The 21,118-nt window shown below is 40.3% G+C and overlaps 1 protein-coding gene across 1 annotated transcript in view; it reads right to left on the bottom strand.

Moving 5' to 3' along the window:
- Window positions 1–21,118, bottom strand: part of PLEKHA8 (pleckstrin homology domain containing A8) — a 69,088-nt gene that overhangs the window by 26,793 nt on the left and 21,177 nt on the right. The window contains exons 2-9 of the mRNA XM_012176888.5: window positions 18,327–18,443; window positions 17,101–17,256; window positions 14,029–14,153; window positions 8,793–8,951; window positions 7,717–7,757; window positions 5,747–5,904; window positions 3,099–3,255; window positions 2,653–2,738 (exon numbers count right to left, since the gene is read on the bottom strand). Coding sequence (XP_012032278.1) covers window positions 2,653–2,738; window positions 3,099–3,255; window positions 5,747–5,904; window positions 7,717–7,757; window positions 8,793–8,951; window positions 14,029–14,153; window positions 17,101–17,256; window positions 18,327–18,443 — 999 coding nt within the window. The remainder of the gene's footprint in view (window positions 1–2,652; window positions 2,739–3,098; window positions 3,256–5,746; window positions 5,905–7,716; window positions 7,758–8,792; window positions 8,952–14,028; window positions 14,154–17,100; window positions 17,257–18,326; window positions 18,444–21,118) is intronic.

The raw sequence follows: 21,118 nt of genomic DNA on the forward strand, positions 1-21,118 counted from the left end.
AAAAAACACAGAAAATACATTTTATAAAACTAACTCATTCATGATTATAAAAAACTACTCAATATACAAGTCAACTGTATCTGTACACTATTAATGAACAATTAGAAAATGATATACTTCTCCTGATAGCATAAAGAAACATAAAATTTTAAAATCTATTCATAACAAAAGATGTGTAAGAGGCTCATGCCCTACTGACTGAGCTAGCTGGGTGGCTCCAAAAGACGTGTAAGACCTTTACACTATACAAAACCTTGCTGTGAAAATGAAGACCTAAGTAAATGGAGAGATACAGCACATTCATAGAAGACACATTCATAGAAGACTCAATGTTGTTTGAGATATCAATTTCCTAGTAACTGGTTATAGATTCAGTTGAATCCCAACAGACTTTTTAATAGAAATTGAAAAGCTAAAATTCATATGGACATTCAAAGGACCTAGAATTGCCAAACATCTTGAAGAAGATGATTTACATTGTCTGATTTCAAGCCTTACAACTGAGGCACAGTAATTAAGATACTATAATTCTAGGGTAACAAAAAACAGATTACTGAAACAGAAGAGTCCAGAAACAGATCCACACTTATGGGATCAACTGATTTTCAAAAAACTGCCAAGTAACATAAAAGGGAAAAGATGCTTTTACAACAACAAAAAAATGGTTCTTGAACAACAAGGTAAAGGAAAAGAAAAAAAGGAATCTCAACCCTTACCTCACACAACATAGAAAACTAATTTCAAGATGGATCATAGAAGTAAACGTAAAAAATAAAGAGTGTAGAAGACAACACAGAAGAGTATTTTCATGACTCTGGGGATAAGCAAAGATTTCTTAGGATACTGCAAGTACTAACTATAAAAGAAATAAAGTAAATCAATTTAATGAAAATTTAAAACTCCACTCTTCAAAAGGCATCATTAAAAAAAGAAGCAAGCAAGCCATAGTCTGGGGGGAAATATTCATAATGAGAATGTCTACAATTAAACATTATTCAGAACACACAAAGAACTCTTTCAACTCAATAATAAAAAGCAAACTAACCAAGTTTTAAAAATAAATTAAAGATATGAACAGACTTCAAGAAGGAAGAGACAGTAATGGTTGATATATGAAAAAGTGCTCAACATCATTAGTCATCGGGGAAATAAAAATTAAAGCGACAACAAGATGCCCCTGAACACTCACAGGAATGGCTAAAACCAAAAATACTGACACCATCAAGTGCTAGTGAGGATGTGAAGCAACCAGGATACTCATACATTACTGTTAGAAGTGTACAACAGTACAACCACTCTATGAAATTAGAGGTATAAACCCTAAAAATCAGCAACTCACTGTAAGTTATTAAGAAAAATGAAAACGTGCCCACAGACACAAAAATATCAAGAGCAATTTCACTTATAATAGCCCCAAACAGGGTCTCCTCTGGTGGCTCAGTGGTTAAGAATCCACCTGTCAAGGCAGAAAACACGGGTTGGATCCCTGGATCAGAAAGATCCCCTGGAGAAGGAAATGGCAACCCACTCCAGTTTTACTGCTTGGGAAATTCCATGGCCAGAGGAGCTTGGCAGGCCACAGTCCCTGGGGTCATAGAAGAGTCGGATATGACTTAAGAGACTAAACAACAATAACAAAGCCCCAAATAAGAAATTATCCAAATGTCTGTCAGTAGAAGACTGAATAAACAAATTGGGGTATACTCCCTTAATAGAATACTGTTCAGCAATAAAAAGGAAAGAGCTCCTAATAAACGTAACAACAAAGAGGAAACCTTTACATTGAGAGTGTAACGCAAGAGTACATAACATGATTCCATTTATTGGAAATCTTAAAACATACAAAACTAATCTACAGTGACAGAAAGCAGTACGGTTGCCTTGGGCTCGGTGACAGTTTGGGGACTGACTGGAATAGGGGACATTCTGGGATAATGAAAGCATATTCTGTCTTGATAGAGGAGTGGATTACACCAGTAGATGCGTTTGTCAAAATTCATTAAATTATAACAGTTAAGTTCTATGCAAAATAAACCTTGACTTAAAAAAGAGATACATAGTTAAATGGATTCTACAGCAAACTTTAACACATTAGCAATTCCTGGTATTACTGGCTCTATAAAAAGTCAATGGAATTTAAACTTAAAGTTATATACGTAACGTTTTTTAATCTGAAAACGTTTTAGGTGGTAAAATGCTTTTTCATAGTGTTGTTGTTGTTCACTTGCTAAGCTGTGTCTAACTCTTTGGGACCCCGTGGACTGTAGTGTGCTAGGCTCCTCTGTCCTCCACCATCTCCCAGAGTTTGTTCAAATTCATGTCCATTTTCATACTACTAGTGGATTTGAAGATCTGTTCCTCAACTACTAATACTTTCACTTTTGCTCTTAAATATGATTTCTAGAAAACAGAATTCCTTTTTTTCATTACACACCTCTGGGATCATTATTAATCATAATTAGAAATGAAATGAAAATATGTGATAATGCTTAAGGTCACACAGTTTTAACTGTATGTGGCTGGTGATATGAAGAGGTAGGTAAGAAGGGTCATCTAACTGTACACATAGTTCAATGTATTTCTACTACAAAATAACTTCATTGAAACAGATTCCAGAGACGAATGAATTTAAGGCAAATCTAGCAATCTTACCTAATACTGGAACCACAGCATAACATGATGCTAAGAATGCTTCTGTGGGAATGCCACTGTCTTCCAGAAGTTCAATGTCACTAAAGCTAAACAATTTAGTGATACAAAGGAGGAAAGATTAAAAATACAACATTAGCATGCTCTGCAGTTCAGAGGTAGTCATGAAAACAGCTGCGCCTCTGAGAACAAATCATTTAGCCTTATTCACAAACATGACCCAGTGATTGTTTTCCTATTACAATATGGTCTAATAAAATCACTTTCCAAAGATAATTCACCAAAGCAAGCTAAAACTTATTGACAGCATATATTCTTGCAATCCAATTCCTTCTTATCCACTGCTTCAGACAAGGTGAACAATAAAGCAGACACATGGTACGCCACAATCTCTATTCTGGAGGAAGACTGGTATGCAAGTGTCAGTGATTTGAAAGAGCAGAGAATACCTGGTGTTCATGGTACTAAAGAAAGTTGGGATGACTTCTTGGTCCTCCCAGTGGGATTCTGGAGAGCTGCTTGTGGAGTGCAGTTCAGGCTGTGCCAAGTCGCTGTCATGATTTCCAAGGCTTTCCTCTCCATCTTCCTTCATCATCTCACCTTGGACTGTATAGCAGAAGATACCTATTAGTAACCCTTATTTATTAGAAAGATTACGGTATACACATATTCATTGTCGAACATTCCTAACACAGAAAAGTGTAAACAAAGAAAAATCAATGAGTGAAATATTATATATCACACACAAAACTGGGTTTAAATATATGTAGATTGTCACCCAGCTTCTTTTCACTGATATAAATATTTTCATCATCACTCAGTACAATTCAAAACATGATTTTAATGATCATATAATATTGCATCATGCTTATGTGGAGGGCATTTAGGTGGTTTCTAAAATTTTAGTATTATAAATAGAGTTGAGCCTCATTATTAGTGTTTTCTATCTTTGCAGATTTGCTTGCCTGTTGAAGTTTATTTATAATACTAAAATCAATGCTTATGGCATTCTTGCAGTCATTCGAGACATGTGCAGAGTGGTAAAAAAAAAATTGAGTTACCTCACACACTTGTTCCCAACTGAGGCTAAACAAGGTGATACTGCCTTCTTGTTTAACCTTTCATACGGTACACAAATGTGTTTATTTAGTGCCATGTTTTTTGCATTTGTGTGCATTTCATTGTTGATTCTGCTGTTTAAGAGGCTCTCCAAGAGTAGTGCTTTCTAGTGTTCTAAGCAAAAGAAGGCTGTGATGTGCCTTATGGAAAAAACACATGTTATTTAATATGTAAGCTTATATAAGATAAGCTTTGTTCAGGCATGAGTTATAGTGCTATGCTGTGGGTTCAATGTCAATGAGTCAACAATATAAACACAGCCTTTTTTCCCCCTTTGGAAGGAGGGATATTTTTTTCTTTTCTTTTTTAAATTTTTATTGGAGTATAGTTGATTTATAATGTTGTATTAGTTTCAGGTATACAAGCAAAGTGAATCAGTTATATATACATATATCCATTCTTTTTAAGATTCTTTTCCCATATAGGCAATGGCACCCCACTCCAGTACTCTTGCCTAGAAAATCCCATGGATGGAGGAGCCTGGTAGGCTGCAGTCTATGGGGTCACTAAGAGTCGGACACAACTGAGTGACTTCACTTTCACTTTCATGCATTGGAGAAGGAAATGGCAATCCACTCCAGTGTTTTTGCCTGGAGAATCCCAGGGATGGGGAGCCTGGTGGGCTGCCATCTATGGGGTCACACAGAGTCAGACACGACTGAAGTGACTTAGCAGCAGCATAGGTCATTACAGAGTACTGAGTAGATTCCTTGTGCTATACAGTAGAGTTTTCTTAGTTATCTATTTTATACATGTGCGTGTGTGCTGAGTCTTTTTATGTCCAACTCTTTGCGATACTATAGACTGTAGCCCCCCAGGCTCCTCTGTCTATAGGATTCTCCAGGCAAGAATACTGGAGAGGGTTGCCATGTCCTCCTGCAGGGGATCTTCCTGACCCGGGAATCAAGCCCATGCCTCTTACGTCTCCTGCACTGGCAGACGGGTTCTTTCCTGCCGGTGTCACCTGGGAAGCTTTCAAGAACCTAACCATGTGTTTCCCCTAGGAGCAACGGTTCAATATTTGCTAGTTCAGGGTCTGCAGTAATGGTATAGAACTCAACTACCACGAATGATGAGAAGTGACTGTAACGTCATAAAGGTCATCCCTGTCCACAGATACCTGTCCTCAGATCGACTATTCCCTGAGGACAGATTCCTAGAAGAAAATTACTGGGTCAGATAAACAAGAGTACTGTCTTAACTGAAATTCTCCTGTCTTTATTATTTACTCAAGGGATAAGACTTCAGTGATGTATGGATTGCTAGGTGCAGATTAACAGCTATAAAGATGCATCTTTTCTTCCCTCTACTCACCAGAGTAGATGAGGAGAAAACTTTCTAAAAAATTGTATTTGCAAACTATTTAATACTTACTATGACACAATAAAAAGCTCTAAGACGGCTGTCATGGACTGATCTGAAGTTGGTTTTAGTGATTAGAGACAATGAAATTAGTAAATCCAAAAGGGCAGCATTTTCAACTACAGGTTATTACTTAAATTTGAAACTTGGTTTGATGAACACAGAAAAGGCCAGGTGAAAATCTGATGGTGGCTGGTGAATTCTGTCATCCTCAGGCCTCATCAGAAATCCGGAGCATGGAAAATTGAATTGCCATAATGTTGCAGACCCTTAAGTTTCACATCATAGTCTATGTTCAAAGGACTGAAATTCTGAGAAGGCTCTAACACTCACACTCTCTAAAAAAAGTCAGCACAGACAGCTACAGCTCACTGAAGCCCATGAACATCACAGCTAAGAACAATGAGTGGGAAAATCCCTCTTCGTTCTGCTTTTTCAAGACGAGGGTCAGACAGGATGGCAGGATGTGTCATGTGACCTGTGTTATCTAACCTCAGGAGCTACCTGGCACACTGTCTTGAGGTCAATCCCTATCAAGGATCACATCATGGATAATGAATCAAACCCCCACGATGCTTTTAGTCAATAGTTTGTTTCACATCTTTTTTGTTTTTACCTGTTATATTATCATCTGTATTTTCTTCACTTGATACGCTGCAATCTGTCTCTGCAGGTTTCAAACATAAGGAGCTCTTGTTTCTCACTAGGATTTCTTCATCATCATTTATTTCCATATTTAAAGATCCATTTTCACAACTGTTTAACTCCATTTGCCTAAAATTTTTTAAAAGGAAAAAAGTCCAATTACTTGGTCATAAATAGACTGCACAGATGATCTTATTCTGAGGCTTGGAAGAAAGGGTTCACAATTACCAACTTCTTTTAACACTGATTAAAAAATAGAATTGTTAAATCAAGCCAAATCTCTCACCCCACCCACCCTCCTGCTTCCAAGACAGGTATCTTCCTGAGTTTGGGAGCAGGCCTGAATCCAGGATGGAGTTCAGAAACCAGGAATGGCTCTTTATGCACCCTAAGCTTATTCAAACTTCCTGCTCCCCACCAGCAACAGGAAATATTCACTGACAGCTCTTTGGTTTTCAAACAGCTTTTCTATAGGTGCCACATTCAACACTTTTCTCACTCTCCTCCGCTTCTCCCTGGGAGGTGTTCCTATTCTCAGGTCTCAAATCACTGACTACTCCCATTTGTTTGCCTAGCAATTAACTGACTAGAAGCCACAAGCTGTGGTCCAGGAAGACAGGGAAAACTTGGGAAGACACAACACATCCTGAGACTCTGCTGCTCTTCACGGTAACACAAAAGGCTACTCAAAATGCAAGCAAAATAGCTGATTCTGTCTAAGGGACAATCATAACACCTTATACATAACTAAACTCAGCCAAATTAGAACAGAGACACTTTCTTCTAGGGGGCTTCCCTGGCGGCTCAGATGGTAAAGAATTTGCCTGTAATGCAGGAAACCGGGGTTTGACTCCTGGGTTAGCAAGATCCCCTGGAGAAGGGAATGGCTATCCACTTCAGTATTCTTGCCAGTATTATACTAATAAAATTAAACAGGGAAAAAAAGAATAAAGGGAAAAGGTCCAAGCTATGTGGTGATTCCAGAAAAACCATTTGTTTTGTAAAAAAGACACTATATTTCAACTCAGTAATTAAAAATATGAGTATATATTGATGAAATACTTTCAAAAGAAAAAAAAAACTACAAAATGTTTCTTGTAGAGATATTTAGGTCAAGAGAAAATTGTTAACCAAACTGAGGAACAATCTTTGTACTAAAGAAGCAAACAGTATATAAAGAGATGAAATCTTACATTATAACTTGAAAAGACAGATACACAGACTATGTCAAAATATGGAAATGCTTATATGAAATAATAACCAAGTAAAAACCTTATTTAATAACTGGAACACAACTGTGTAAATATGTACTTTTTTCCAATAATTCAGATTTTTATATTATATCCTTTTTCCAACCTGTGAAGCTATCTTTTTATTTTTAAACAAAATAGCACTGTTTTTCTCTGATAAGTGAAGTGAAGCCATGCAGTCATGTCCAACTCTTTACGACCCCATGGACCCCACCAGACTCCTTAGTCCATGGGATTTTCCAGGCATGAATACTGTAGTGGGCTGCCATTTCCTTCTCCAGGGGATCTTCCTGACCCAGGGATTGAACCTGGGTCTCCCGCATTGTAGGCAGACGCTTTACTGTCTGAGCCACCAGGGAAGCACACTTAAATCAATGCTCAGCTCCTCTACAAGAGAGGAGGTTCCAACACTGAGGCACCAAAGAGATGAAAAGTTACTAGACAAGATGCACGAGATCCATATCCTGGGGAAATGCAAACCTCTTCACTAGTAGTCAGTGTTGAATGAAGTTTGCATTGCTTCAGGCTCACCCAAAAGAGGAAAATCAGACACTGTTTCCCTTGGTATCATCTCAACCCACGAGAAAAACCACCACATGATAAAAATATTATTTTAAAAAAAAAAAAACAAGGAATACCGATATCCTTATTTTTATATTTTTAGAATAAAAAATAGAAACTGTTACTGTACCTTTCCAATGAATTATGAATCGGTACAATAGGATGTTTCATCTTTAAAAGAAGCAAAGAAAAGAAAGTTCACATGTTAAAACTCCCAATAGAATATATTTAGAGTTTTATCCCATATGAGAGTGGTAAATATGATCATAACACACCACCTTACTCAAGAGGAATCATTTTAGGTCCTGCCAAAAGAAAGGAGTCACTGAACCCAACCAGTCTTTCATAGTTATTCAAATAAGGGTACTCAAATTTCCAAGAAAAAGAAAAATGGTCTCTTGAAGGACCTAAATACCATATTCAAATGCTTGGCTTTCTTGTAATTACAATAACACTCATTACAATATTATTAAACACCAAACTATGATACAGTATTTTACGAAACACTGGAAATATAAAGGTTCACAGTATAGAGTTCTTGCCCTCAAGGTAATTTCAATACAGACTGAGGCTAAAACAGGGGTATGAGTAGAGGAAGAACTCTTAGCCCAACTAAGGGATTCAGGGAAAGAGATTAAATTTTGAGAGATGAGTAAAAGCTAACCAGGGAAAGACATGTGAGAAGGGCATTCTTGGTACTGAGAAATGGCCCAAAGAAGTGCGGGAGCTATAAGCAGTTAACAGGTTTAAACTCAGTTATGACAAAAGAAAAAAAGGTTGGTGATGTGGGAAGCAGCTACGACATTCTGACTTTAACCTGTAGGTAACGAGGGAATCACCAAAAGTTTTAGGTGGTCCAATTTACACTGCATGAATAGAAATACTGTAGACTGCCTGGAAGAGTAGGCAGAAGGCAGTTAGTTACAAGGTTACCACCAGTCTCTACTAGACTCACTGGACAAGCAGGCTGGAGAAAAGAGGCCAGCTGTATCAGAGAGAGAGAGACATGTCTAGGTGGTAAAACTGCCAACAGTACCTGAGGGGATATGAGGGACTGAAGGCAGATATAAAAGTGCACAGAAAGCAAAGTCCGCTGCAGTTGCCAAAGGGAACTCATCAGTTGCCTTCCTTATATAGCAGCTCAGTCTACCAATTTCTTAACTTTCCATTATGCCCTGCTGCAGCCAAGCTGAGCTGGTCTGTTACCTTGTTGGACTTGAACATGGCCAGCTGAGGTGACCCTGGAGGCGTGCGGTAGAGCAGCTCAGAAGTGAAGGCTGCGTTTGCAATCTGCATGCATTCTTCCAAAGTCTTGAGAAAAGTGTTACAGGTTGATTTCAGCAGAGTTCCCACATCAATTCCCTCCTATGAAACAACCAGAGTGGAAGGTGCCTTTACTTTGCCAAAAAGGAAAGAGCTCAATCGTGGAACAGTCTTAGAGGTTTTATCCACAAAACGACAATAATAACAATCCCATCTATTTTGCTGGACAAATATGTGTACCAGTTATAAAAGAAAAGGACTAAACAAGTCTAGTTTATCTATTATCCATACACAAGCCTTACCCTTAGCCTGCCCTTCATGCTCACCCACCACTCCAGCTGAAGGCAATAACTTCCCTATGACAGCAATATGTCCGGCACTGAGCCCACATGGAGTTTCTAGTCTATAAGGGATGGCAGACACCAAACAGAGTCACATGGATTGATGACCAGTGGGATCAATGGAAAAACATTTTCTGAGTAAAAAACGAGCTTCAAGAACAGAAGCATTAGAAACCAAATATCACACTGTTTGCTTTCAGAATGGGCTTTCTGGCTTTCAGTACAGATAAGTCTAATAGGTTTTTGCAACTGGAATTCTTTAGAGCATCAAATCCTTTTTTTTCTCCAAATCATTTCACTTTCTCAGGGTGATACTAGATATTGATACTAATAAGTTGTTCAGAAAACAGGCCACCCCTAGATTAGAGAGTATGGAAACCACATCTTAGTGGTGTTAAAGCTATCAGATTTGGCCCAAGATGGAGTCACTCATGCTAAGCCTCACATCAGCAAACCAGAAATGTAGCCCCATTTCTATGCTGGGCCTCCCAGAAAAGGCAGGTCTAGGTCAACCAATCAGTGCCTGCCTGCTCAGTGCAAGTTATTGACCTGGCTCCAAGACTTTCCTTTGCTCCATATAAGAAAAGTAACCTTGCTTTAACCATTTAGGAAATAGCCACTCTAACTTCCTTGTTCCTGCTCACTTTGGTCCACAGAAATCTCTAGCCTGGTACAGCTCTTCACAGCTCCTTTCTAGCTGTTGGATGGACTGGATGCTGCTCAATTCATGAACTGCTGAATAAAGCCAGTAAGATCTTTAAATTTTACTCAGTTGAATTTTGTTCTTTAACCATGGCCCCTATATTTTTTAAATTTATTATTTCTAACAAGTGAGATGTTAATGGTTATGAACCACTATGATTCAGATACCATTTACAACGTGTGATTTTTTTCCCACACCACCAAGAAATTCTTGGACACCAGCCAGGTGTCCTCCAGTTCCACACAATTTACCTGGAATAGTGTCAGGTCTCATAGGTTACATGCTCAGTCCTACAAGATTGCTTCCTACCCCCACTTCAGACACCAATGGCAAGTTCAGGGTGTCACTTGTGCTACTGACTGACCTACTATAGACTGAAGATTCCAACAACCCTCTCCTTGTGTTTAACTACTTTACCAGAGCAGCTCACAGAACTAAGAAAAACATTTTACTTACTAGATCACTGGTTTATCATACAAGGGTATAACTCAGGAACAGCAAGATGGAAGAGATGCACAAGACAAGGCATGTGGGAACAGGCTTGGAGCTTCCATGCTCCCTTGAGTGTGCCATTCTCCCCAGTCAACACTATTTACCAACTCAAGAGCTTTCTAAACCCCATGCTTTGAAGTTTCATTAAAGCACGATTGATTAAATCACTGGCCAAGGGTGACTGAGGTCAATCTTCAGTCCCTCTCCCCTCCCAGGAGGTGAGAGGGTAGGAAAGAAAGTTGCAACACTACTTGGTAGGGTCTACCGTCAACAAGAACCTCCATCTTTAGGCACTGTTCAATAGTTGCCTTATTAACATAACAAAAGACATCTTGATCACTTGCAGCACAGGAAATTCCAATGGTTACTTTAAGAAGTCTGTGCCAAAAACCAAAGACCAAACATACATTTCTTATTATAAACCACAATAGGGCTTCCCTGTTGACTCAGTAGCAGAGAATCCACCTGCCAATGCAGGAGACCCAGGAAAGACAAATATGTCTTCAAGAAAATGGGAGATATCAACGGAACATTCCATGCAAGGATGGACACAATAAAGGACAGAAACAGTAAGGACCTAACAGAAGCAGAAGAGATTAAGAAGAGGTGGCAAGAATACACAGATGAACTGTACAAAAAAGATCTTAATAACTTGGATAACCACGAAGGTACGGTCACTCACCTAGAGCCAGACATCCTAAAGTGTGGGGTCAAGTGGGCCTTGAGAAGAATTACTATGAACAAAGCTAGTGGACGTGATGGAATTTCAGCTGAGCTATTTTAATTCCTAAAAGATGATGCTGTGAAAGTGCTGTTACACTCAATATATCAGCAAATTTGGAAGATTCAGCAGTGGCTATGTGCTGTGCTTAGTTGCTCAGTCATGTCTAACTCTTTGCCACTCCATGGACTGTAGTTCACCAGGCTCTGCTGTTCATGGGGATTCTCCAGACAAGAAAACTGGAGTGGGCTGCCATGCCCTCCTCCAGGGGATCTTCCCAACCCAGGGACCAAACCCAGGTCTCCTGCATTGCAGGTGGATTCATCAACTGAGCCACAAGTCAGTTTTCATTCCAATCCCAAAGAAAAGCAATGCCAAAGAATGTTCAAACTACCATACAGTTGTGCCAATTTCACATACTAGTAAGGTTATATTAAAAATTCTTCAAGAGAGGCTTCAGCAGTACAAGAACCGAGCGCTTCCAGATGTACAAGCTGGGTTCAGAAATGGCAGAGGAACCAGAGATCAAATTGCTAACACTCAATGGATCATAAAGAAAAGCAAGGGAATTCCAGAAAAACACCTACTTCTGCTTCACTATACTAAAGCCTTTGACTATGTACAACAAACTGAAAAATTTTTAAAGAGATGGGAATACCAAACCACCTTACCTGTCCCGAGAAACCTGTGTGCAGGTCAAGAAACAACAGTTAGAACTGGTTCCAAATTGGGAAAGGATTAAGACAAAGACTGTATATTGTCATCCTGCTTATTTAACTTCTACACAGAGTACATCATGTGAAATGCCAAAATGGAAGAATCCAAGCTGGAATCAAGACTGCCAGCTCAAATATCAACAACCTCAGATATGCAGATGATACCACTCTAACAGCAGAAAGTGAAGAGAAACTAAAGATCCTCTTGATGAGGGTGAAAGAGAAGAGTGAAAAAGCTTGCTTAACATCCAACATTCATAAATGAACATCATGGCATCCAGTCCTATCACCTCATGACAAATAGAAGGGGAAAAGTGGAAGTAATGACAAACTGTCTTTTTTGGGTTCCAAAATCAATGTGATGGTGACTGCAGCCATGAAATTCAAAGACACCTGCTCTTTGGAAGGAAAGCTATGACAAACCTAGACAGTGTATAACAAAGCAGAGATGTCACTTTGCCAACAAAGGTCCATATAGTCAAAGGTATGGTTTTTTCAGTAGTCATGTACAGATGTGAAAGTTGGACCATAAAGAAAGCTGAAGGTATCAGAATTGACGCCTTCAAATTGTGGTGCTGGAGAAGACTCTTGAGAGCCCCTTGGACTGCAAAGAGGATATCAAACCAGTTAATCTCAAAGGAAACCAACTCTAAATATTCATTGGAAGGGCTGATGCTGAAGCTCAAATACTTTGGCCACCTGATGTAAAAGAGCTGACTCACCAGAAAAGACCCTTATGATGGGAAAGATTAAAGGTAAAAGGAAAATGAAGTGGCAGAGGATGAGATGGTGAGATAGTGTCACCAAATCAATGGACATGAATTTGAGCAAACTCCAGGAGATACTGAAGGACTGAGGAGCTTGGCAGGCTGCAGACCATGGGATCTCAAAGAGTCAGATATGACTTAGCAACTGAACAACAACAATAAATCACAATACCATAGCCACAGTTTTATTAGCAAGTTTCCAAGGCACTTACTATAAACACTACTAATACAAACACTTTTGAATTAAACACTTACTATAAACACTTCTGAATTAAAAGTTGCTGCATTCACTTTCTCCTTTCCCTCTAGACCAGGGCTTCTCTTCCTTGGCTCCACTGGCATTTGGGGCTGGCTAATTATTGGAGGAGGAGATGGAGGGGGAATGGCTCTCCTGTCCCTTCCAGATAGCAAGCAGCATCTGGCCATCTGACCTCTCTCCCTTAGAGGCCAACAGCACTCCGTCAGTAGTGATAACCAAAACTGTCTTAGACATGGCCCGATGTCTCCTGAGGGGCAAACTGCTCTGGCTGGATAATCACTGCTCTAGGTTCTAACATCCCAAAAGCAGGACTGAAATGTTTTGGTGGCCCTCCTGCTGCCCTCCCGCAGCACGGTGTCTTGTGCGTAACACGCTGAATTAGTAAGAGACCTCCCCTCACCCCAAAGAATGAACGAAAGTGAGCTAAAACACTTTTATTAGAAAAACTTAGAGCACTATACTATTAGTAGCATAATGCTATATTCCCTAAGTAATTTAAAACTATTAATTATAATCTGCAGATTCTTCATTTTTGTCGGCACCGTTTCTCAGAGAGCTTCTTTGAGAGCAGAGCAGAGACCTCTCCCTGGTTAATGTGAACCATTCAATACATAGATTAACATCAGATACATCTTTTAATATATGTTTTAGAATGAGAAAATAATAATTTCATTAATAAGTGATAAAGGTTTCAATCCTTGCTGACGATGGAGAGAAATAAAGCTGTATCTCTATCTTTGAAAGTGCTAGTCTACACTAAAGCAGAATGTCTACTCTGGTGAAACAAACCCTGTTACAGTCTCAAAAGAGGTAACAGATACACATACCTGACATGCAAGATGCTGTCATCTTAGGAGCCACATCAGTAGCACAGAAATGGCGCTGTCAGACAGTTAAAGCTGTATTTTTTAAAGTTATGCAAACTGAGAAGACACTTATTCGAGTACATTAGTACTAAAATTAAAAGTTCCAAATATTATCAATTAATCCTGAATTTTCTTCCCAGGAAGGAACACTATATGCTTCCATATGCTGAAATGCATACATTTCTTCTCTTTGTTTAAGTCTATCACTTTTTTTCTGTGAAAAACAGCACATTCCGAGGTATGGATTATGTAAGAAGGTGCATCACCAGTAGGCAACACCTGGTGCTACTTTTCAAAGACAAATGGTGTTTTACCTCAGAACTGGACACACCAGCTGCGGTCACTTCTTTCGTTTTATCTACTTGCTGAACAAGAAGATCACAGTAGAGTCTTAATTCTGACATTTTGGTTTTCAAGTTTTCAGTGTTTTCAGCAAACTCTAAATAACAAAATGATGAAAATGCAATTATCAGAATAAATAACTGATATACTAGTTAGTATACTATACAGATAAAATATAATCTATGTTCAAAGTCAGATGTTTATATTATGGGCTACAGATACTATATAACTGAAGTTATGGGAGCAAGAAAAACAGAAAAAAGGAGATTCCTAGCCTTCTGAAGTAATCTACATTATTTCTTGACTCAGCTCAGTTCAGTTCAGTCGCTCAGTCGTGTCCGACTCTTTGCGACCTCATGAATTGCAGCACACCAGGCCTCCCTGTCCATCACCAACTCCCAGAGTTCACTCAGATTCACGTCCATCGAGTCCATGATACCATCCAGCCATCTCATCCTCGGTCGTCCCCTTCTCCTCCTGCCCTCAATCCCTCCCAGCATCAGAGTCTTTTCCGATGAGTCAACTCTTCACATGAGGTGGCCAAAGTACTGGAGCTTCAGCTTTAGCATCACTCCTTCCAAAGAAATCCCAGGGTTGATCTCCTTCAGAATGGACTGGTTGGATCTCCTTGCAGTCTCAAGAGTCTTCTCCAACACCACAGTTCAAAAGCATCAATGCTTCGGCGCTCAGCCTTCTTCACAGTCCAACTCTCACATCCATACATGACCACAGGAAAAACCATAGCCTTGACTAGATGGACCTTAGTCGGCAAAGTAATGTCTCTGCTTTTGAATATACTATCTAGGTTGGTCATAACTTTTCTTCCAAGGAGTAAGCGTCTTTTAATTTCACGGCTGCAGTCACCATCTGCAGTGATTTTGGAGCCCAAAAAAATAAAGTCTGACACTGTTTCCACTGTTTCTCCATCTATTTCCCATGAAGTGATGGGACCAGATGCCATGATCTTCGTTTTCTGAATGTTGAGCTTTAAGCTAACTTTTTCACTCTCCACTGTCACTTTCATCAAGAGGCTTTTAGCTCCTCTTCACTTTCTGCCATAAGGGGGGTGTCATCTGCATATCTGAGGTTATTGATATTTCTCCCAGCAATCTTGATTCCAGCTTGTGCTTCTTCCAGTCCAGCGTTTCTCATGATGTACTCTGCATCTAAGTTAAATAAGCAGGGTGACAGTATACAGCCTTGACGTACTCCTTATCCTATTTGGAACCAGTCTGTTGTTCCATGTCCAGTTCTAACTGTTGCTTCCTGACCTGCATACAGATTTCTCAAGAGGCAGGTCAGGTGGTCTGGTATTCCCATCTCTTTCAGAATTTTCCACAGTTTATTGTGATCCACACAGTCAAAGGCTTTGGCATAGTCAATAAAGCAGAAATAGATGTTTTTCTGGAACTCTCTTGCTTTTTCCATGATCCAGAGGATGTTGGCAATTTGATCTCTGGTTCCTCTGCCTTTTCTAAAACCAGCTTGAACATCAGGGAGTTCATGGTTCACGTATTGCTGAAGCCTGGCTTGGAGAATTTTGAGCATTACTTTACTAGCGTGTGAGATGAGTGCAATTGTGCGGTAGTTTGAGCATTCTTTGGCATTGCCTTTCTTTGGAATTGGAATGAAAACTGACCTTTTCCAGTTCTGTGGCGACTGCTGAGTTTTCCAAATTTATTGGCATATTGAGTGCAGCACTTTCACAGCATCATCTTAATAATCACCAGTTCAGGAAGGAGACATATACCTCTGATTCAATTGTGTCAGAACTGGGAACAGAGTCAAAGGTTCAGAGTTTTGAGCTCAGTTCTGGCACAGTTTTTCTATCTGTAAAATGGGGTCACAGCTATCTATCTGCTGGTGCACAAAACTGGGAAGCAGTGGTCTGTAACATGCAATTACCACTAACAAGGTAGCTCATGAATCAGAGGACTGGTCCAGCATGCTGCCTGGAAAGGCAAATGGCACCCTCTGCACGCCTGCTGCTTCTTCACTAGTTTGGCACTCCATTCACCCTGGCACTAAGGGCTTGGTTATAGTCATTACTGCCTCTGTTTTCTTCTCTGTGAAAAAGCTGGCACATTCTACCTGCTATGAGTCAGAGCTCACAGAGTCAAGATTTTGCTTTTGACTTAGCATTAAAAGGGCTTCCCTTGTAGCTCAGCTGGTAAAGAATTGGCCTGCAATGCAGGAGACTCCAGTTCGATTCCTGGGTCTGGAAGATCTGCTAGAGAAGGGATAGGCTACCCACTCCAGTATTTCAGCGTTAAAAACCAACCAGGAGGCCATTTTACGTGTCTACCTGAAAAGTGAAGCACATCTGCCGTTATGTGTCACGAGAAACATCCTTGAAACACTTTTCCCAGAGGCCCCTCTCTCTCCTACCAATCTTTCCAGGTATACACTCAGGGATACAGGGTCGGAAGGCAGAGCTCAGGCAGTAAGCTCTGGCCCTCGTGACCCAGGACAGAGAGAAAGTTATGCCATGGTTCTCAGGAGACCTAATGATGTTGAGTTAATGAGCATTAAGCAGGAATCTGACAATTAAGCAGCCATCCACCCCAGGACAAAGGAGGGGAAAGTGGGGTGTTAGTGCAACAAACACTCAGATCCAAGGCTTCTCTGGCTCAGCTACCCTTTACCAAAAGTCAACAATGTGCCAGACAAGGTACTAGGCAGTTTTATATCATCACTGATCCTCATGGTAATTCTTGTAAGGCAGGTAATTAACTCTTTCTAAAACATAAGGAAACTAAAGATGAGAGAGGTCCTATGCCAAGGTCACAAAGCCAGTACCCTCCAAAGCCATGATTTGAACCCAGTTGTGTCTGGCTCTAAAACCTGCCCTCTTTCTACTATGACATGCTAAGAGAGAAGAGTCAGGTACAGGTTGTTTAAGTTCCACTGAGATGTACAGCACTTGCATGACATAAAAAGCTGGCTGTGGCTAGGTGGTCAGAAGTAAGCTAACAAATATGGGAAGCCAGAGATGCCACCAGGTGATTTCCAGGTTCCCAGGCCAGAGGACAACCAATACTTGCCTTTTTCCTTCTGGGTCCTACTGTCTGTCAGGCAAGCCTTGGCTGACCCCAAGGCTACCAGCCACCGCTGTCTCTCAGCCACACTTCTGGCCTTCAGGTAGAAATACTGCTCCCCAGGGATGATCAGGTCCATGCGTGTGTTATCTACAGAATGAACTGGGAGCAAGGCAGAGGGAGGTCAGAAACCCAGAAGAGCCCTGTCTGGGTAGCCTCCACTCTACCCAAACTCCTGAGCTTTACTGGGGCCAGTCACTGAGGACTTCTTCCAAAAGAGGATGCCAGCCCTCACAACTTCTCCTGGTTTATTTATCTCTTCCTAGAGGTCTCTGCTGATGAAGAAGGAAAACTTTGCAATTGGCTCCAAGGTCTCACCAAGACTTTGGCCTAAAAAAGAAGCACTTAAATTTCCTCAGTATCTTTTAGAAGCGCAGAGAGGAAAAATCTCTCATTTGGCCTGTGTGTGTGTAAAGCATGCTGCTCTGAAGCCAAAAAGGCTTGATGCAAACAAGTAAGGATGTGCTCTTTATCTCCTTGGGTTACTGGAAAGCAACTGAACAGAGTGTTTTTACTCTTCTACCTTCCTTTACGTGTCATATTAAAAATGTGACAACTGGAAAGCAATCAAAAACACAGTACTTTTCCTTTTCTACCTTTCTTCACTCATTATGTAAAAAATGTTACAATTCCCTTAGAGCCTTTAGGAGAAGAAACAAGCAAGCCACACTCTCCTTCACCCTCCAAGTCGTGTGCCCCTAATTCCGTTCTAATCAGTTTCTGAGCCACACCCTCCCAGCACATCCTAAGATTCCTAAAACCAAGAAGTAAAGGCTGTTGGTAGGTCTGCTAGGTGTTTGCTTGTTTAGTTTAGAGTATGGTCGTGGTGGTGAGAAGGTAGGTGTGTGTCCTGATTCAAACACAGAAGTGTTTGATGTTACAGTAAAAACACAAGGTTAGAAAACTGCCTCCAGTGCCAGGTGAGCACGGTACTAGATGTGTGACTAATAAACTGCTCTCACTTATTTTCACTACCTCTTAACCAATCTTCCTGTAAAAACTGCCTGCAGTTTGAGATCTTCCTTGCAAGGTTTTTCTTGAGGGGGGAAACATAACATATCTTTGTCTATACTTTGGAAGCAGCACAGAAAGGCCTAAGAAACCAATGCCTTTTTTTTTTTAATCTTGGGGGAGAAACAAAAATAAACCCTGCAAATCTCTTGGCTTCTCACCTTGAATTTCACAGACTGCCATCTGGATGCTCCCTTTGCAACCTTTCCAGGCATCTTCAGGAGAATCATAGTAAGATAATATCCCTCCACAGAGAAGGAACCACCGAGGCTGCCAACCTGCAAACAGAAGCAAGAGCATGGTCTCAATTACTGCTTCCCAGGACACAGAATAGGACCTAACAAAGGATGCTGGATTCCAGCTCCAAGGAACTTACCTTCTGGGGGAAAATTCTATGGGAAAAAAGAAGCTAGAAGAGATCTGTATATCTGATCTCATTTTTGCATAGACGTCTAGAAGGAGCAGCAATAAATATAATGATGATTCTCTAAGTAATGGGATTACTAATGATTTTTATTCCTTTCCCCCCCTAATACAGTACTAGTAATCTTTGGTTTTTAATTTTTCTAATATTAAAGATAGTTGTTTTCCAAACATTATTGTTAACACACTTGCTCTCTTCCCCTCTGGTTAAGAAAAATTATTCTGAACCTAAAAATGAGACAAAGGATTATACTGACCTTTCAACATTACACAAAGTGCTATCTAACAGGCCTGCCTAGGGTCATATGATTTCTAGGAAAAGACAACTTTAATTTACTATTTGGTGCTGATCCACTGAAATGGAGTAATCTTAAAACATTCATGAGCTTAACTGTTTTTACTTCAGAGAATTTCAGAGGACAAATCGTATTCAGTGGGAACTCACATCTTATCTAGTCCTCTTACACAACCTATATTCTAGTCACACCAAACTCACTTGTATTCTTGCTTCAGAGCTTTCGCTCAAATTGGACTTCTTCCTAAAATGTCATCCCTGACTATCTCTTGCGTAAGCCTTGTCAGTCTCCTCTGTCAGATTTTTTTTTTTTTCTCTCTCTCTGAAATGCCACAGCCCTTTAAGGATACATTTCTCTCACTGGACTCTTCTATGGCTGAGACAGTCAGAGAGAAGGTTGGTAGGGACTTTGGGCAGGGCCCCAAGGGCGGCTCAGGTACATACCTGATGGGCCGTTGGGGACAGATTCACACCAAGTAAATACGTAAGTCATCTACTGATGTCAAAATAGTAATGTCAGGGAACCACTGACAGGGAAGGACCTAGACCCTTTACTAGATGTCAGGAGTCCCAAGGCCTTAACTCAACACCCACACAAGTCAATTATTGGATGGAAAACCTCTTGGGATGAACTTGTAAATTTTGTTTCAGAAAGTGATGCTTCCTGGCCCTGGTTTCAAATTCTATGCAAACAAACCTGAAAGCTACTGTTCTTGACACAAACATTACAGTTCAAGAAATCAAACTGATCAATCAGCACTCCAGGAGCTGGATATTACTGGTGATACTGGAGCCCTCTGCAAGTCATTATTTACACCTTATGCATCTCCCCTCACTGAAACAGAAGAATCAACTGCCAAGACTGAGAAATGAAAAGGGAGTTTGAAATCACCTAGTCCAACCAGCTCTTTCACAGAAAAGGAAAACAATCCCAGACAGATTAAGTGACCTACCTAAAGTCACAGAAGAAGTATACAACAGAGCTGGGAAGAAAACTGTCTTTCTAACACTGTCCCTCCTGGCGTAACAACTCCCAAACCCTGACTCCCCATTGCCAGATAGCTATCCTGGTATAGAACAGCAGCATCTTCGCACTTACAACTGAAGTTCCATGATTATGTTCGGTGTGAAACATTCTCCAAACCCACCATGACTCTCAAGTAGAGGGAATTCAATGTACCCTCAACGATCATATTTTATCAAATTTCAGACCTCACCTACATTAGTCTTCATTCTCCAGAGAAAGAGAACCAATAATATGTAGGCATATCTACACACAATTTATTATAAGGAATTTGCTCATCCTTATAGAGCCTGAGAAATTCCAACACCTGCAGTCAGCAAGCTAGAGAATCAGGAGAGCCAACTAGCAATTCCAGTCCAAAGTCAGGAGGCTTGAGACCCAAGAAGAGTTAAAGTTTCAGCGAGAGTGAAAAAACAGGAAAAGACCAAAGTTCCTGCTCAACTGTCAAGCAGGAAGAGCTATTACCCCTTACTCCTTTTTTGTTCTATTTATGTCTTTGGATGGGACCCATTCACGTTAGGAAAAGCAATCTACTTTACTATGTTTACCAATTCAAATGTTAATCCCATCCAGAAACACCCTCAGACACAACCAGAATGATGATTCGTCAAATGTCTGCGCACTCCATGGCCCAGGTGAGTTGACACAAAAAATTAACCATCAGATACCATCAACGCGACTGAACTGAACTGAACCATCAATTTTAAGATAAACTGAAGTATTTGCATATGATATGATTGACAAGGCTTAATTTCCAAAATATACAAATAGCTCATACAACAACAAAAACCAAACAACCCAATCAAAAAATGGGCAGAAGATCTAAAGAGGCATTTCTGCAAAGAAGACATATAGATGGCCAACAGGCACATGAGAAAATGCTCAACATCGCTAATTATCAGAGAAATGCAAATCAAAACAGTAATGAGGTACCACCTCACACTGGTCAGAATCAGTTCAGTCACTCAGTAGTGTCCGACTCTTTGCAACCCCATGGACTGCAGCATGCCAGGCTTCCCTGTCCATCACCAACTCCCAGAGCTTGCTCAAATTCATGTCTATTGAGTCAGTGATGCCATCCAACCATTTCATCCTCTGTCATCCCCTGCTCCTGCCCTCAGTCTTTCCCAGCATCAGGGTCTTTTCCAGTGAGTCAGTTCTTCACATCAGGCGGCCAGAGTATTGGAGTTTCAGCTTCAGGATCAGTCCTT

The sequence above is a fragment of the Ovis aries genome, chromosome 4 (genome assembly GCF_016772045.2).
Source record: "Ovis aries strain OAR_USU_Benz2616 breed Rambouillet chromosome 4, ARS-UI_Ramb_v3.0, whole genome shotgun sequence".
NCBI lineage: Eukaryota > Metazoa > Chordata > Mammalia > Artiodactyla > Bovidae > Ovis > Ovis aries.